Genomic DNA, 17344 nt, shown 5'->3' on the forward strand with positions numbered 1-17344 from the left:
GGTTCCATATAAATTTTAGAATTTTTTGTTCCATTTCTTTGAAAAAGATGGATGGTACTTTGATAGGAATTGCATTAAATGTGTAGATTGCTTTAGGTAGCATAGACATTTTCACAATATTTATTCTTCCAATCCAGGAGCATGGAACATTTTTCCATTTCTTTGTGTCTTCCTCAATTTCTTTCATGAGTACTTTATAGTTTTCTGAGTATAGATTCTGTGCCTCTTTGGTTAGGTTTATTCCTAGGTATCTTATGGTTTTGGGTGCAATTGTAAATGGGATTGACTCCTTAATTTCTCTTTCTTCTGTCTTGCTGTTGGTGTAGAGAAATGCAACTGATTTCTGTGCATTGATTTTATATCCTGACACTTTACTGAATTCCTGATACAGCCTTCTTTTGTTCTTAGGTCACTTTATCTTAGCCATTCTTTTTAATAAGATTACAAATGCCTGAGGGCACACATGCATTTATCTGAGGGTTCTCAAGAATCTTTCTGTATTTTGTAAAGATTTGATTTTTGTAGTTAAAAAATACTATGGTCATTTATTCTGGAGTACCAATTTTTAAGATTTTAAAATTTGTTTTCTACTGAAATAATAAAACAGAACTTGAAGTTTTCTGATATGTCCATTTCTTCCTGTAGTTTTCAATATTGGTCTTCAAAGTGAGTAATCATGTTTTTCTTTTCAGACTTTGTTTCAGGTGTTCCAAGAGCAGCGAGGACTTTGGGAATGGTAGGAAAATTAAAAGGAATCTAAAAAAAAAACTCTGGGTTGTCTTATATTTTACTGTATTTCATATGCTTTTGTTTTTCCTCCACAGGTTTATATTTATGATGGGAAAAACATGTCCTCCTTATACAATTTTACTGGTGAGCAGGTATGCTTTTAAAATGTTTTGTTCATTTTAACATTATAACATCAGCATTCCTAATGTTTTGAAATTTTTCTTCATAACATCATAATGTTTTACATTGACTATATAATAAGTATTGTTTTAATATTCAGTATTGTAAATATAAAGTAAGCTTTAAAGAATTCACCTTTAACCAAAGTAATATGTGTAAGCAGAGCCTTTAGTAATTGCACATTATGGCTTGCTTTTTAAGGAAATAAAGAAATTGCACGCATACATGTTGTATACACAAAACCACAAAAACTTCCTTTTTCTTTGCTGATATCATCAAATTCTCCCTTAAGAAGTGATCTATGCCTTTTAATTTTATTTGATGCAAAACAAAACCTGGCACAGATGTGTACATTATAGATATTATTAGTAAACTTCACATGTAGTACATGAAAAAAAACATTCTTCAATTAAGGGCGCCTGGGTGGCTCAGTGGGTTAAGCCTCTGCTTTTGGCTCAGGTCATGATCTCAGGGTCCTGGGATTGAGCCCCACATTGAGCCCTGCTGAGCAGGGAGCCTGCTTCTCCCTCTCTCTCTGCCTGCCTCTGCCTACTTGTGATCTCTCTCTCTGTCAACTAAATAAATAAAATCTTTAAAAAAAAGTTCTTCAGTTAAAAAGTAGTACTTTTAATTATATAAGACTGATGAATCACTGACCTCTGCCTCTGGAACTAGTAATATGTTATATGTTAATTAATTGAATTAAAAATATTTTTAAAAAATAGTACTGTAAGGTACTAGACATTTTCTGCAGGGGCATCTTATAACATTTTTGATTGTATATCTCAGAGAATTAAATGACAAGTTAGGAAAGACAAAGGGAAAATTAGTACGTACTGGAAAAATATGTATCTTCAAGCCCACTTCTTGTTCAGTAGAGATTGTTGGTCTGTGTGAGAGAATTGATAGAATAAGGAAGTAGACTCATGATCTCCAGAAACCTCATGTGTGGCAGCCAGGGTTGGCGCACAGCAGAGTGGCCTGCAGCTGACGGCTGTTAAGAGTTGGGACAACGGTGGTTATCCTTTTGTGTGGCTGTGACTTCTTGATCTCCAGCAGCTTCTCCTGTTGGATGCCCATGTGTGTCTCTGGGTCATGTTGTACACAGTCCAGAAGCTTTCTTTAGTCCTCCTCAGCTGTTTTGTGGGAGGGGGAAAATATAGGTTTTGCTTTAGGACAGAATTAGGCTCTAAATTCTCAGTCTTATTGCACTGGACAAGGTATATACCACTGTAAATCTGGTGGATCATTTGTAAAAAGGGGGATACTTGTAACTTCCTTATTGGGTTGTAGTAATAATCAAATGAAAATGTTTTAGTCCTGGTGCTTAGGATAACACTGTCTCAGTAAATGCTCTGGTTTCTTTACACTTTCAAGCAGAGCACCCTGCAAGATTAGGACCCAAAAATAGTATTCTATTAAAGTGCACTACAGATACAATATACTTTATACACATGCTCTGATCTTGTAATTGAATACAGACTGCCCCTTGCATTGTCTTCAGTTGTACTGAATCAACCCCAAATAGGTAATGTAGGTATCTCCTATATCATTCCCTTTTGATAGCTCCATTAATCAAATTTTGGAAGCTTTGCTAACTTTACTTCTTTTGGTTTGTCGGCTCATTCCTCACTTTAGCTCATCTTTAAACTGTTATCTCTCTTAGTTTTGCTTTGCATGTTGGGCTCTCTGTAGAACTTTTCTTTTCACATTTATTTCTAGCCAGGCTGTTCTGTCTGTGATGGTCCAGTCTCCTGTAGTGGGGGAAAGGACATTCCTTCACTCTACGCATAATCCTGTAATAAATCCAAAAACATTTCTACTGTGTGTAATTCAATAGCAAATCCACTGGCAAGTCATCAGTTGAGACGTGAGACAAGAACAAAGCCATTCCAGTATCTCTCTAACCAGTGATTTCTTGAGAGTAGGAGTGATTTCACATAGGGAGAACCAATTATGATCTATTAATAATTATTATCTATTATCTTTACTGCATAAACTCCCACTGATAACTTCTTGGGCTCATTTTAAACTTCTCTCTGTGACTGTATGGCTTTCTGATAGTGTGTCTGTATCTGGCACCTGTTGGGTAGTGGAGAGGAAGGGAGGTAGGAGATTAGCCCTGGGAAGGAGCATTTATTATACTTGGACTTAAGTAAGGATGTGTTGAAGACACTGAAATAATATACACGGGATATGTTTCGCCCATACATCTAGGAACATAAAAAGGCCTCATTACCTGACTGTGTTGGTAGTATAAACAAAAGAAAAGAAATTAAGATTGAAACACTATGTGCAGAGAGAAAAAAATAACCCAGATATTAACTGTCCAAACTAGTTGGAGGAAATGTAAACATTTCATTTTCTTTTTATTATCCAGATGGCTGCATATTTTGGATTTTCTGTTGCTGCCACTGACATTAATGGTGATGAGTAAGTTTAAAAAGATGCTTCCAGGAACAGTTTTCCTCTCATGTTTATGAGTGCTTTACTAAAACTTAACATTTTTTTCTTCTGTTTCTTTGTCCCCTTCCTGCTAATCTTTCTATTTAAGGAAGCAGTTTGAAGCAACCTTATCATGAATATGGGAAAATCTCTATGTTGTTCATAATTACTTTCAGTAGCTTTTTTGCTATGAAGGAATAAAGTAATTTTTATGAATTACTCATGATTCCTTTTAGGAGTTGGAGGAAGGTTTGATTTTGAAATGATTCTGTGCTTCAGTTTGGTTATTAGAGATACAGAAAGAGGGAAACTGGGTTTTATAAGAAAAGATATTGCTAATAGATGGAATTTGATCTTGCGTTGGTGACGAAGATTTTGTTCTTCTAGTTATGCAGATGTGTTTATTGGAGCACCTCTGTTCATGGATCGTGGTTCTGATGGCAAACTCCAAGAGGTGGGACAGGTGTCCGTGTCTCTGCAAAGAGCCTCAGGAGACTTCCAGACAACCAAGCTGAATGGGTTTGAGGTCTTTGCAAGGTTCGGCAGTGCCATAGCACCTTTGGGAGATCTGGACCAGGATGGCTTCAATGGTAAGATCAAATTCGGCAACGGTGGGTTCCTAATTTTGTGTCTTCCATCAACTAATGAAGTTTGTACCAGCAAATCTTCCTAGAAAGAAACGTTTAATTGACAGTGACATACTAGGCTAAACAACAGTTGCTCTTTTTTGTTCAAAAGCAGAGAAAATTTCAAAACAAAAAAAGGATTCTCATGAGTTATTATTCATATAGCCTCAAGTTAGAATTTTGCAGTAGTAAGTTTCTGAAAGGAGATCTGCCTTCTTTAGGAGCCCAGTAGAAGGTGGGGATTTTCTCTGTCCTGCTTAGCAGCAGTGCCCTCTACTGTTCCATTTGGATACAAATGTAAAAAATGCACCCGGGTACATTGTCAAGGCCGTGTTTACTATAATTGAATCTCTCAAAGGTTTAATTGGACATTCATATTTTTACAGCCATAACTTTGTTGTGGCGGTCTAAGAAATTCTAAAGGTGGTTATAACGCCCTTCATGGGGGCAAGTAAGGAATATAAGCTCATTGTTTTATGATATTCCCATTTAATACTGTAATTAATAGCCATAGTTATCTTTAAAACTCAAAGTTGGCTTTTATTTTAGAATAAAAGCTAGGTTACAAATTATCAAAACTTTAAAAAAAATAAACACATTACAAAACTCTGGAGATCACAGAATAGAGTTGAGTGGTTGGTTTTTTGAATAATAGATAATATTTAGGAATATACCCCTTAAAATTTGAAGAAAATTATAAATGAAAGAGAGGAATTCAAAAATACAGTTGACTTGTGTCTTCCAAGTAGTAGTGGAAAAGAAAACATTTTCTAGGCTTCAAGACCACTCCACTCCTGCCTCTTGGATAGTTTGGAAGTGTCATTTCTGAGATTAACCCTAGATGTTTTCAGTGTTAGTGAGAACTACTCATGGAGACATCTTGCTTCCTAAAATAGAGTCCTAAAGATCTTTACTACCAAGAGGACATAAATCAAATGGAACTCTGATGTAAAGTTTAAAATAGAACTTGAAAAGAACAGCATAGAACAGATGAAGCTATCACTTATTGATAATAAAACTACCGAGAAAACAGGGCCAGATTTGAGGTGCCTTCTTTCTTGAATAGATGTAATGAGTTCTTTGCTATAGCAGGACCTTTGTCTCTGGGTTCTCTGGGAGATCTTGCGCACATTTGCTGTCACTTTGTCTTAAGGGTACTTCAGCCACTTTAAAGAAAGCTTTCTCAGTATCATGATCCGGCCAGCATCTCATTCTGCTTTCTGTACTTTTATCAAAATGCATTACCTGTGAATATAACAATTATAAACAACAGATAAAAAATAATAAAGTTTTGTGAAGATTTAAGAGATTTTACTTACAGATTTTACTTCTAGAGATGGATACTGTAGAGGATGATTTTGTTCTTCCCAGGTTTCTCCTGGAGTCTTACTGTCCCAAGTAGTAGATTGTGAATGATATGAGCTGTGCTTATGTAACTATTTATATATATTTATAGATTATTGATTATATGTCTATATAGTTCATATATATAAAATGAGCTGTTTATAACCTGGATCTTTTCTTTGTTCAAACCTGATGACATTAACCCTTTGTTATGCTATTCATCTTCTGTTCCTCCCTTTCTACTGACACCCCCTAGAAAACCCTCAGTATCATCAAGAGGGATACTGAAAACAAAACAGTAAAGTTGTGTTCTATAATAATGTGCAGTTTTTGTCAGTACTCCTCCAGAAAGAGGGAAAAAACACAGAAAATAAAAAATGGAATGATCAAAGGAAGAAGTCAATTGAGTAAAAAAGAAGGGCTTTCCAGATGGAACAGATGTCAGCCAAGAGAGAAGATGATTAGAATATATAAAATAATGAGAGAACTATAGAAAAGTTAAAGTTAATTTTTATTAAGTGATTTCTCAACACTGGAGTTGTCTTTTGGGAAATTGTATTTTGATGAATACATTCTTAATGCATATGTCAAGTTAGAAGTTATGCTTCCCTTTGAAACTTAAGAAAAGTAAAAAGAGTCTTACATAATTTAATACTACTTAAAAAAAAAAGAATAAATTCTTAGTTGGTGTTTACTGTAGGCCATGCACTGTTCTAAGGATAAATCAGAGCTCATTCATGCCCTTAAGGAATTTAGCATCACTAGGGGCAACTTTTATGTAAACAAGTAAACATTAGAATGCAGTCATCACAGCCTTTGAGATGTTCCTGGGCACAATGGTCTTACATAAAAGGTGAGAGATCAAGGTGTCTTTGGTGTGTCAGAGGATGCAGCATTGAGGAGGTGAAAGCAGTTTGTGTATGTTAAGATATAATTAAGGCAGTTTGGAATGGCTGTCACCTAGGGGCTGTCCCAGGCAAGATGGACATATCCTTGCTCTTGTGAAAGCTATGTTTTGTGGGGAAACCATAGAATAAACACATAATGGGGAAATTCAGACAATGATAAAGGCTATGGATTAAAACAAACAACAACAAAAAAGCAGGTTAGTGTGATAGTGCCTAGACAGTGTGAGTCATTGCCAGGGAAAAAACCTTTCTGATAAGTTGACGTTTCATCTGTGATTTGGATAAACAAAAGGAACAAAGCTTGAAAAGCCTTGGAGCAAGAGCTGTTAAGGCAGAGGGAGCAGCAAGTATAAATCCGAAGATGGGAACTAGCTTGGTGTGTTTAGGAACAGAGGAAAATGCCAGGATTGATAGGAAGAGTGAGGGAGAGAGCGAGCTAGGGCGTGGGGAGGTGGGGAGGTGATAGAACGAATAGACGAATCAGGTAGTGTTTACATGCTTTGAGAAATAGTTGAAGGATTTTCAGAAGGAAGGTGACATGATACTAACCTTTGGGAGCTTTGAGGAGAGTGGATTTTAGGGTCAAGAACAGAAGTGGGAGCCAGTAGGTTGCTTTAGGGGTCCAGGGAAAGGATAGGAATGGCTTGTCTAGGATGGTACCAGCAGAAACAGGGGAGTGGACATATTTATAATACATCTCAGAGTTAGAAATAGTCATAGTGACCTAGTCATAGTGACCATTTGCTTTCTTTTGTTTTTAGTAAATTTCAACCTTGTAATTTGTGTTATCTTAATACAAGTTGATATAAGATTGAGATGAAATCATAACTTCCAAGTTTCCAAGCTAGACTGCTTCTCCTTCGAGAAACAAAAACCATGTACATCTTAATTAAGTAGAATTTTGAGAGCTGGAATGAACCTTAGATGAACATTTTGACATGTCCCCTTCTTTCCATTTTGAGGTATTTTAAGGTCCAGAAAAGTTAAGTGATTTATCCAAGGTCAGACCCAGAATATCTGACTCTAAGTTAGTGTCATTTCCACAAAGTTTTGCTTGAATCTCCTTAAATTATGTTGTTGCTTTTGAATAAATAATATGCTATAGAACTTGGAATCTGTATTTATTGTGTTACATGGGTTGTGTGAATATAAGTTTCTCCCCGCTGTCCAGAAGTGTAGAGAACTTTTATAAGCAGAGGGGCACCTGGGTGGCTCAGTTGGTTAGGTGTCTGTCTTTAGCTCATGTTATGATCCCAGGGTTATGGGATTGAGTGCTTGATTATGACTCCCTTCTCAGCGGGTCTGCTTCACCTTTCTCTGTTCCTCTGCCTTGTTCATGTGTGTTCTCTCTCTCTCTCTCTCAAATACATAAATAAAAATCCTTAAAAAACTAATAAACAGAAGTGGTGTAAAGAAGCAACTATCATTAATATATGGAAACTTGTCCAGACCCAGAAAATTTCCCAGACCCAAAAAGTAACTTCTCTCAGGCTTTTGTGATACCTTAGGACACACCTTGCTAATGGATGCAAAAAAAAGTTGAGATAAAGTACAGATGTTCACATAGTTCCGTGCAGTACTGGTTTGATGCTGAGATGCTGGATGTAAATTTCCCAGGCAAGAGCTTAGGGGTGCCACTGTTGGAGCTCAGGGCAAGCACAGCCTCCAGAAGGTTTCATTGCAAAACAAACGCTGAAGGCTGTTTTGGCTTTTCTTTGTAAAAGCGAATCCTCTTCAGATTTCTTTCAATTAGCAAAACAGGTACTAATGTAGGTCTTCCTAAAAGCAAGTGATGGAATGTTTGGAAAGCAGCAGCTATCTGTATTAAGATCTTCACCATGTAAATAATAAGTACTGAGACTTCTCTCTGTCCTTGCCCTCCTGTCCATCTTCTTTCCTTTTTTTCCCCTTCTTCTTCCTTCTCTCCAAATCCCCCCTCCCCTCTTTTTTGTCCTACAGATATTGCAATTGCTGCACCATATGGGGGTGAAGACAAAAAAGGAATCGTTTATATTTTCAATGGAAGACTAACAGGCTTGAATGTGGCACCGTCTCAAATCCTTGAAGGGAAGTGGGCTGCCCGGAGCATGCCACCAAGCTTTGGCTATTCCATGAAAGGAGCCACGGATATAGACAGAAATGGATACCCAGGTGCTTTCCTAGAAATACATAGTTTCTTAGGTTTTTCAGTCCTAAAAGAAATAGTTTTAGTTACTGCTCTCTTGATTTATATTATGAGTCCTTTCCATTACATACTTCAAGTATTGTTCGTACCCCTGCTAGACTGAAGGCACTGTTCTCACCACTGAAGGGGGAATGAAGCAAAGACAGCTCTACGTCCTGGGAGCTTCCAATAAAACACGTATACTCTAAGTTTCATCTTTTGTTGTTGTCCTGAAGTCTGTAATGAAATGTCAGGGGAAAATGTTGGTAGAAGCTAGAAACAAAAGCTGAATGTTCATTCTGACCTTTTAAATGTCTTTTTTGTTTGTTTGTTTTTAATGGTCTAGCATTTTTATGACTTGACTAATCATAGATTTTTTAAAAAAATACATTATCTCATTTAATTTTCCCAGTAAGGCTGGTGAGGAATATAAACTAGCTCATCTTTGTATTATATCATTTTATGGATGAGAAAAGAGACTGAAAAAGTGATTTGCCTGTTGGTTTGCACCTGAGCAGGAAAGAAGGCCTTTTTCTAGCTCTTACATACTTTGGAATATTATAATGGATCTGGATCATAATGGATCTGTTCTTTAAATGAAATAATAATACAGAAAAATTGGTTACCTTTATTGTTGAAACAGTTCCTATGAGCCCAATATACAGGTGTGTCGACATGCTTTTAGAAGTAGGATAGGAAGTTGATTTTTACCTCTTAGTGTTATTTCAGGAGATTTTTTGGTTATTAATGCAATATATTTATTGTAGAACTTCTAGAAAATACAGCAAAGCGTATCTTTCATTCATTTTTTCCAATGCATTCATACAGTTTTTTAACAAAATGGAAGTATGCCTTAGGTACTGTTAATAGCCTATTTTATTCACTTAAAATCAGGAATGTTTCCCTGTGTTATTAATTATTCTTCTAAACATGAATTTGATGTTTCCCATTCTGTCAAATGTCAGCATCATATCTTATTTAACTTTATGTTTGGGCTTTTATATCCTTCCATGTATGTAATTCCAGGGCATTACTTCCTTAGGACAAAATTCTAGAATTGCTGTGTCAAATAGGCACTTCTTAAAAAAAATTTTAATTTTTTTTGTAAACATGTAATGTATTATTAGCCCCAGGGGTACAGTTCTGTGAATCACCAGGTTTACACACTTCGCAGCACTCACCAAAGCACATACCCTCCCCAATGTCCATAACCCCACCCCCCTTCTCCCAAACCCCCTCCCCCCAGCAACCCTCAGTTTGTTTTGTGAGATTAAGAGTCACTTATGGTTTGTCTCCCTCCCAATCCCATCTTGTTTCATTTATTCTTTTCCTACCCCCCAAGCCCCCCACGTTGCAAAAGATAGGCACTTTTAAAAAAGTCTGTTGAAACATATTGTCAAATTATAATCCCACTTCTTCCAAAGGAAGGTTTTACAACTTTTTTAAGCGCTCACCAGAGTGAGTGATCATTTCCCCACATTTGTGCCTACACTGAGGGTCATCTGTTGTTTTTTTAAAAATAACTTTAAACTGTATGATCGGTGGAAAATGTTACTTTGTTCTACTTTATCATTTTTAATTTTTAGGGAGGGTAAACATTTTAATTTATTTTGTATATATTTGCTTTCATGAATTTCTTTTTACTTTTTTTTTGCTTTGTTCTTATTGAGATGATGTTTTTTCTTTTTTTTTCCTTTTTTATTTTTTTTAAATTTGTGGCAGTGCCTTCAATATTGAAGATTCTAACTCCTTAACATATATTTATTTTTTAGTTTGCCATATTTGGTTTTTGTGCATAAAAAAGTTCTTCATTTTTATCTGATCCAATCTACTGATCTTTATGGTTTCCCATGTATTTTTTTTTTGCTTAGAAAGGGTTTCCCCAGGTTTACATTGGATATACTATGAGATAGGGCTCTTACTTCATTTTTTTGTAATCGTGAACCTGTTGTTACTAGCTGCATTTAGAAATTAATGCATTTTATTCTTGTTAATTTGAATGCTATCTGCTACTATTCTAAGTATTCTACATATATGTAATACGCTTTTTTGGTTTTGTTTTTAAACAGTGAAAAAATTTATAATGAAATTTATATATATAATGAATCTTATAGTGAAATTGTAAAATCCACAGGCACATATAAAACTTTTTCCTCTGAGAGGTATACGTATTTGGGTGATATGCATTTCCTTATTGTAGAAGTATCCATCTACCCAGATGAAAGATTAGTTTTATGATGAGTGTTTGCCATTTGATATTCTGTTTAGAGTTTTGATATGTTTTCGCCTTTTAGATATTATCTGACAACCATTTAATGAAGAATAGTTTTGAAACTATGTGTAAATCTTTATTGTATGCACTGAAAGTTTTATAGAACAGTATGTGTATAAAAAAGCCAATATTGTTATTTACATGTTTTTCTACTCTCTTTTAAGACTTAATTGTAGGAGCTTTTGGTGTAGATAGAGCTGTATTATACAGGTGAGCATGTTTCCATATCCTGTAATATAGGAATAATCTCAATTATTTGACAATTTTATAGTTAAGTCCAGTGTTTGAATTTCAGTTTAATTTTCTTCAAGTAATGATAAAATTTGTTTGTTCTTTTTAGTTGTATTGCTGCTGGCAGGTAGCATTTATATAAGGAAATCCCGAAGTGTAGAGAAAGGTGTAGATTTTTTAATTTAGGAAAGCACTCAGATTTTTCCGTCTTTATTCTTTAAATTGTGTTAAAGAACATTCTCCTGCATTTTAAATCTCTTTAAAATTTATATGAGCTTATATTTTCTTTTAAATAGGCAAGAAATTAACTTGATGTTTATGCTACAGCATTCTGTGACCACAAGGGCAGTATGTAATGGCTCCCCAAATCAGTATTTTTATTATTAGAGCAATACCTATAAATCCATATAACCTGTATTTCTCAGCTTCATCCATGTTCCCGGATATTCTCTATATTTAATCAATTCTCCATGCTTTAGGCTACCATGTGGCATCCCAAGTAGATTAAGGTGTTTACACTTCCATGGGATGTGTTTATGTATGCCAGGATAATGAACATTAATTCTACATAATGGAATTTATGTTGGCTATCTTGGCACCACCTGTGTATTCATATAGATTCCAGGATTTATCATGATTGAGATTGGCACTCTGATATGAAGCCTACCCGATTTTTATGCAGGGTTTAAGTCTGTTCCTCTGAACTTTGGAAAACTATTTATTTTATCATTTCAGGTTTTAAAATTGTTATCAAAGAATTAATAATGCATGTAGTAAAAGCTGACATAGAACAGAAAGGGTATAGACAAAAAAAACATACTTTATCTCATGTCAGTTACTAGTTTATAAGTATACCCTACCAGAAATATTCTGTGCATTAAAAAATTGTGGGTATGTGTCTGTGTGTGTGTGTTTGCATGCATCTTTTGTACATCGTGGGGTTTTTTCTCTCTCATATAAAAATTGTATCTTGGATATATCTTAGGAATTATCTCATATCCACACAGATGGATTTATGTTGCTCATTTCCTCTACTATATTGCGTTGCATTAGATAGATGCCCCATGACGTTTTAACCATTCTGCTGTGGTAGACTCCGTTCAGATAGGTTGGCCAGTTGTTCCTCTTTGCCTGAGAACTGAGGGATTTATCAGGTCATGGGACTTCCAGTGCTAAAATCAGCACTGTCCCTGGCAAACTGGAATAGTTTGTTGTTCTGTGTTTCGGTTGTTTTATTCTTTTTGCTATTATAAACAATGCTTTAATAAGCATTGCGCTTATATATACTGTGAATGTAAACCTAAAATGCTTAGGTCAGTCTAACATTTCAAATAACTTTCTTTTTCTTTTTTTTTTTTTTAACCAGGGCCAGACCAGTTATAACTGTAAATGCTGGCCTTGAAGTATACCCTAGCATTTTAAATCAAGATAATAAAACCTGCCCACTGCCTGGGACAGATCTCAAAGTTTCATGGTAAGGGCGTTAGTTTCATAATAGTTACTATTGTGATTATTTATGTAGTCATTGTCAAAACAATTGAAAATAAGCTAAAATATTGCTTAAACAGTTTCTGTGAGTATACTCTCTTTTCATAGATTGAATTATGGAAATAATTGTTTCAAAGGAGATACATAGAAGGCTCTAGAAATACGGTACAAACTAGTATGAACTTAATTTTAAATAAATGATGCATGCTCAATCAATATATTCAAAAAGGAGAAAAAGCTAGTAAGATCGCAGAACTGATTTATATATACTTTTAAACAGGCCCATGAACATTTTAGTTTTCAAAAGATAGATCTTTTCCAGCTGTAATATCTGCAAATAGTTGTATGAAAAATATTATATATATTAAATCTTTATTATAAATAATATATTACTAGTATAATGTACTTGTTCTTCTACTTGTTCCCTTACTAGTTTCTAAAGAAAACTAATTTTTTTGGTAAGTTTAATGTCTGAATTCTTCTCTAGCCCAGTGTTTCTCAAGTCTCCTTTATTTGCTTTTTTGTTTTTTGCTACGTTATATAATTTTTGCTATATTTTCATTCTACCTGTATTTATAATTTTTTTAAGCTTTTTTTTTTTTTTTTAAAGTTACCTCCATGCTCTGCGTGGAGCCCAATGTGGGGCTTATACTCATGACCCTGATATACCAAGACCTGAGCTGAGATCAAGGGTTGGATGCTTAACTGACTAAGCCAACCAGGCATCCCTAAAGTTTATTTTTTCTTTAAATTGATCATGTTTTACTTAAAAGTGTTTGAAAATAAGATAAAAAAAACCCAGTACTTTTCTTATACATGTCAAAATAAGTATTAAATTAAGAAAAATCTTGACCCATTTACTACTAAAATTACCATGAGTACCCTACTTTGGAGGACACTGTTCTTTATGTTCCTTGGTTACACAGAAAAATCAGAGAACTTCTGAAAAATGCAGGGTAGAATGATTGGAAGCTGAAAAAATTTTTCTTCAGAAGAGCTAATGAAAAAAATATTTTTCCTGATTTTTTTTTGAATTATTACACTCATTAAAAACATTTTTCAAAATTTTATTTCTTTCATTGGATTGCATTAAAAATTTGGTAACATTTTGTCTTAATTTACATTGATTAGCAGTGAAGTTGTTTTCAGATTTTGGCTTTTTAAGTTTTATTGTCTTTCTTCTTTTCACTTACCCTGCATGCCCCTGTGAAGTTGCTAATAATACATTTTAAATTAAGCAAATAACCCAAAGGCTTTGAATACACTTAGCAGTAGCTTTCATATATTTTTGATTATGGCACATAGTATGAAATATATTTTGTATCATAATCCACCAAAGACATGTATGTCATTAAAACAAAGTTCCATGAAATCTTACCCTTCAATTTTATTTATTTGATTTATTTTTTTAAGATGGTGGCTAACCCATCCTATTAAACTAATTTCATGACCCATTAATAAACCTATTCATGACCCATTAGTAAATCGTGAAAGGCACTGTTCTATAGGAGCTTTCTAATTAAAGGAAACTTTGGTAGGATTTTTTCGAAAGTGAGATGTTATTTTAAATCTGGTCAGTCATTTCCCTCACTGGAGTTTATCAGTATGTTCTCTAAATATGAGAGAAAGTTAAGAGATTCATTTCTTTCTCTTTGTCTTTTTTTTTCCCATCAAGGTACCATGAAAGTAAATGTGCTTGAATTACTGAAGCATGAGTTAGGTTATTCTGTGTAGTTTCATGTTTCGGGAATAATATTAAAACATGAGGCAAGATATAAAAGGCTTTACTATATATATATATAAACTGTGTATTAGAAATGTGATATTTGGGGATGATATTCAAAAATGTCTAAACTGGATTATAGGATTTTGTATATATTTTTATTTTTCTACAGTTTTAATGTCAAGTTCTGCTTAAAGGCAGATGGCAAAGGAGCACTTCCCACGAAACTTAGTAAGTGTTCTACGGAAAAATTATATAATGATTCTACATCTATAGCACTCAGAAAATATTTTAAGATATTTTAATAATTAGCACAAATACCTGTTATTGTTGTTCTTTGTTTGACTTTTTATGGTTAAAGATACTTAACAATGCATCATAATTACCTTGTTGACTTTTAAGTTAGTTCAAATAGAATACATATTTATTAATTGACATTGTGAACAAAGTAGCCACTGAATGGTAAATATGGACTTAAGAGAGTTAAACAATTACCAACGAGAGATAAATGAACTCTAGGGGAAATGGGTATCATTGTTTATAAATAGATGATGTACAGAAGAGTTGCTATTTTATGTCTTAGAGAAGCCACCAGCAATCTCAGGAGTAAGGGTGCTTTAGAAATGGTGGAAGAAGAAGTCTGGGCCACTAAATTTAACCCACATGGCAAACTCCTAACCTGACTTCTCCTTTCCAAAAAATGGTTTATGTGGTCCAGAAAGCAGGGTAGGAGAACTAAGTGATTGTTGCCAAGATTTGTCATTACGTTAGTGACAGTGCTGAGAAGTAACAATAAAGCAGGGAAAGAGGAATGAATCTTTGGGATATGTGGTTGTGCATGAAAATTCACATATAGGAGCAAGGCAAGGCATCTCTGGAAGATGGCTTTTCAGTAGAGACCTGAAGGAAATGAAGGAGCTAGGGGGTGTCTGGAGGAGTATTTTGCACAGGGGAAATGGCAGTTTCAAGAGGCCTGAGATAGGAGTATGGTTAGTGTGTTTGAGAAACACAAGGAAGACAGTGTGGGTGGGTGGGTGGAACAGAACTGGAAGCAAGGTAACCTGTGTTCTCACCCAATTTGACCTGAAGTTCAACATTTAGAGAAACCTAGAAAGTTGGTTTTCGAGGTTTGCGCTCTCCACTTTGAAGAAACCATTTAAAGAAGAACTAAATCTTAGCGGGAAGTCACCCTAATAACAGCTGTGCTTCAGACTATTGGTTGTACATTCGTTTTAAGATTGTTCTTGATCCAGTCAACTTCGGCTACCTGCTTCGTGAGGGACATACTTGTCTGACAATCTGATATGGCAGCTTCATTAGAAGTAGCAGGTGATGAAAACTGTGTATTCATCATAGTGTCTAATGAAATGGTACCAGTACATATTACTAAATATTTCTTAATCGCATCCACAAGAAATTGCTGCTACTTGCATTAATGGTGGAAGTCTCAGTTCACATACGTTTCATGCTCTGAACTTCTTCTTCTCAGCGTAAATTAAAAGAAAAAAATTTTTTTCATCTGATAGTACTATCATTATCTGTTATCTGGATTAATATATGGCATTACTTTGGGGGTCATTGGATTGATTACTCTTAAATATTAGTTCAGAATTAATGCGTTGTAATCTCACTACATTGTATGACATTTTTAGTGAATTACAGGGAAATTACTTCTTAAGAAATAAATATCTCTGCTTACATGACAACTCTAGGTATCTAGGACAGATAAGTGGTCCATAAAGATTATGTTAGTTATAAATCCTTTGGTTTGTATAGACTTCCAGGTGGAGCTTCTTTTGGATAAGCTTAAGCAAAAAGGAGCAATTCGACGAGCTCTATTTCTCCATAACCGGTCGCCAGGTCACTCTAAGAACATGACCATTTCAAGGGGGGGACAGATGCAGTGTGAGGAACTAATAGCATATCTGCGGGTAAGAGATACTTTTTTGCTTCATTATCTTTTACTTTTTACTATTTTTTTTTAATCTAAATGATTTTCACTTTGTATAAAGTTTTTGGTATTAAATCAAAAAGGAAACACCGAAAAATACACTTGAGAAAATTTGGCTTTTTAAAGTATCAAGCCTGATACTTAATGGATTTTTACTGCTGGCAAACTGGATATTCCAAATGACTGTTCTACAGTAATGCTGCTGAATAAATTATTACAAACATATTTCTTAAAAATCACTAGATTCTCAAAACATAGAAGAAGTCTCCAGGGTCCAAAAAAATAAGCACTCAGTTAAAAAACTACATTGGCAAAATTTGATCTGTTGTATGTGAATATGTGAGCCAGAGTGGCTGGGGTAAGGATGAGCAGTAATTGCCCCAGATGAAACAAATTTTGAACCTGCAAAGGCTTGAGGTATTGGAATTATCAGTTGCAAAATACGAATTTTTATAAAACGTTTAAAGTAAGAATAAAACTTTTAAAAAAATTTGAAAACATCAGTGAAGATTTGGAAGACAACATAATTAACAACCTCAATTTAACAGACCTATATAGAATACAAAAATTGACCATATATAGGTCACAAAGGAAGTCTAAACAAATTTCAAAAAGTTGGAATCATAGGAATATACTGTTTGATCATGGTATGGTTTTTAGAAAGCAATAAAAAAAGATAAATGGGAATTGGGAATTGTGATTTTAAATAACTTATGGATCAAAAAGATCATTATGGAAATTTACTTAGAAATGAATCATAATGAGGTGCTTGGGTGGCTCAGTGGGTTACGCTCTGCCTTCAGCTCAGGTTGTGATCTCAGGGTCCTGAGATTGAGTCCTGCACTGGGCTCTGCTCAGCAGTGGCCTGCTTCCTCCCTCTGCCTCTGCCTGCCTCTCAGTCTACTTGTGATCTCTTTGTCTCTGTCAAATAAACAAATAAAATCTTAAAAAAAAGAAAAGAAATTAATCATAATGAAAATTCTGCTTATCAAAATGTGTGGGATGTCACAGAAGCAGAAAATAAAGTAAATGTATAGCCTTAAGTTCTATTTAACTCAAATGAAATATTGATCAAGAAAAAATTGAGGGAAAACAAAACCAAAAAAATTTAACTCCACAGAATAAGGAATTAAAAAGGGACATAGCTACAGGTAAAGAAGAGCTTACAGTAATAGAATATTATAATAACCTTGTGCTAAGACATAGAAAAACTTAGACAAAACAAGGATATTCTTAGAAAATCATAACACAACTGCCAGAAGAAGAAATAGAAAACCTGAATA

General features: G+C 34.6%; 1 protein-coding gene across 1 annotated transcript in view; it reads left to right on the forward strand.

The window, feature by feature from the left end:
* Positions 1 to 17344, forward strand: part of ITGAV (integrin subunit alpha V) — a 101970-nt gene that overhangs the window by 62187 nt on the left and 22439 nt on the right. The window contains exons 9-17 of the mRNA XM_032356170.1: positions 693 to 736; positions 825 to 881; positions 3290 to 3342; positions 3742 to 3944; positions 8192 to 8383; positions 10833 to 10878; positions 12266 to 12373; positions 14283 to 14341; positions 15887 to 16041. Coding sequence (XP_032212061.1) covers positions 693 to 736; positions 825 to 881; positions 3290 to 3342; positions 3742 to 3944; positions 8192 to 8383; positions 10833 to 10878; positions 12266 to 12373; positions 14283 to 14341; positions 15887 to 16041 — 917 coding nt within the window. The remainder of the gene's footprint in view (positions 1 to 692; positions 737 to 824; positions 882 to 3289; positions 3343 to 3741; positions 3945 to 8191; positions 8384 to 10832; positions 10879 to 12265; positions 12374 to 14282; positions 14342 to 15886; positions 16042 to 17344) is intronic.

The sequence above is a fragment of the Mustela erminea genome, chromosome 8 (genome assembly GCF_009829155.1).
Source record: "Mustela erminea isolate mMusErm1 chromosome 8, mMusErm1.Pri, whole genome shotgun sequence".
Classification (NCBI taxonomy): domain Eukaryota; kingdom Metazoa; phylum Chordata; class Mammalia; order Carnivora; family Mustelidae; genus Mustela; species Mustela erminea.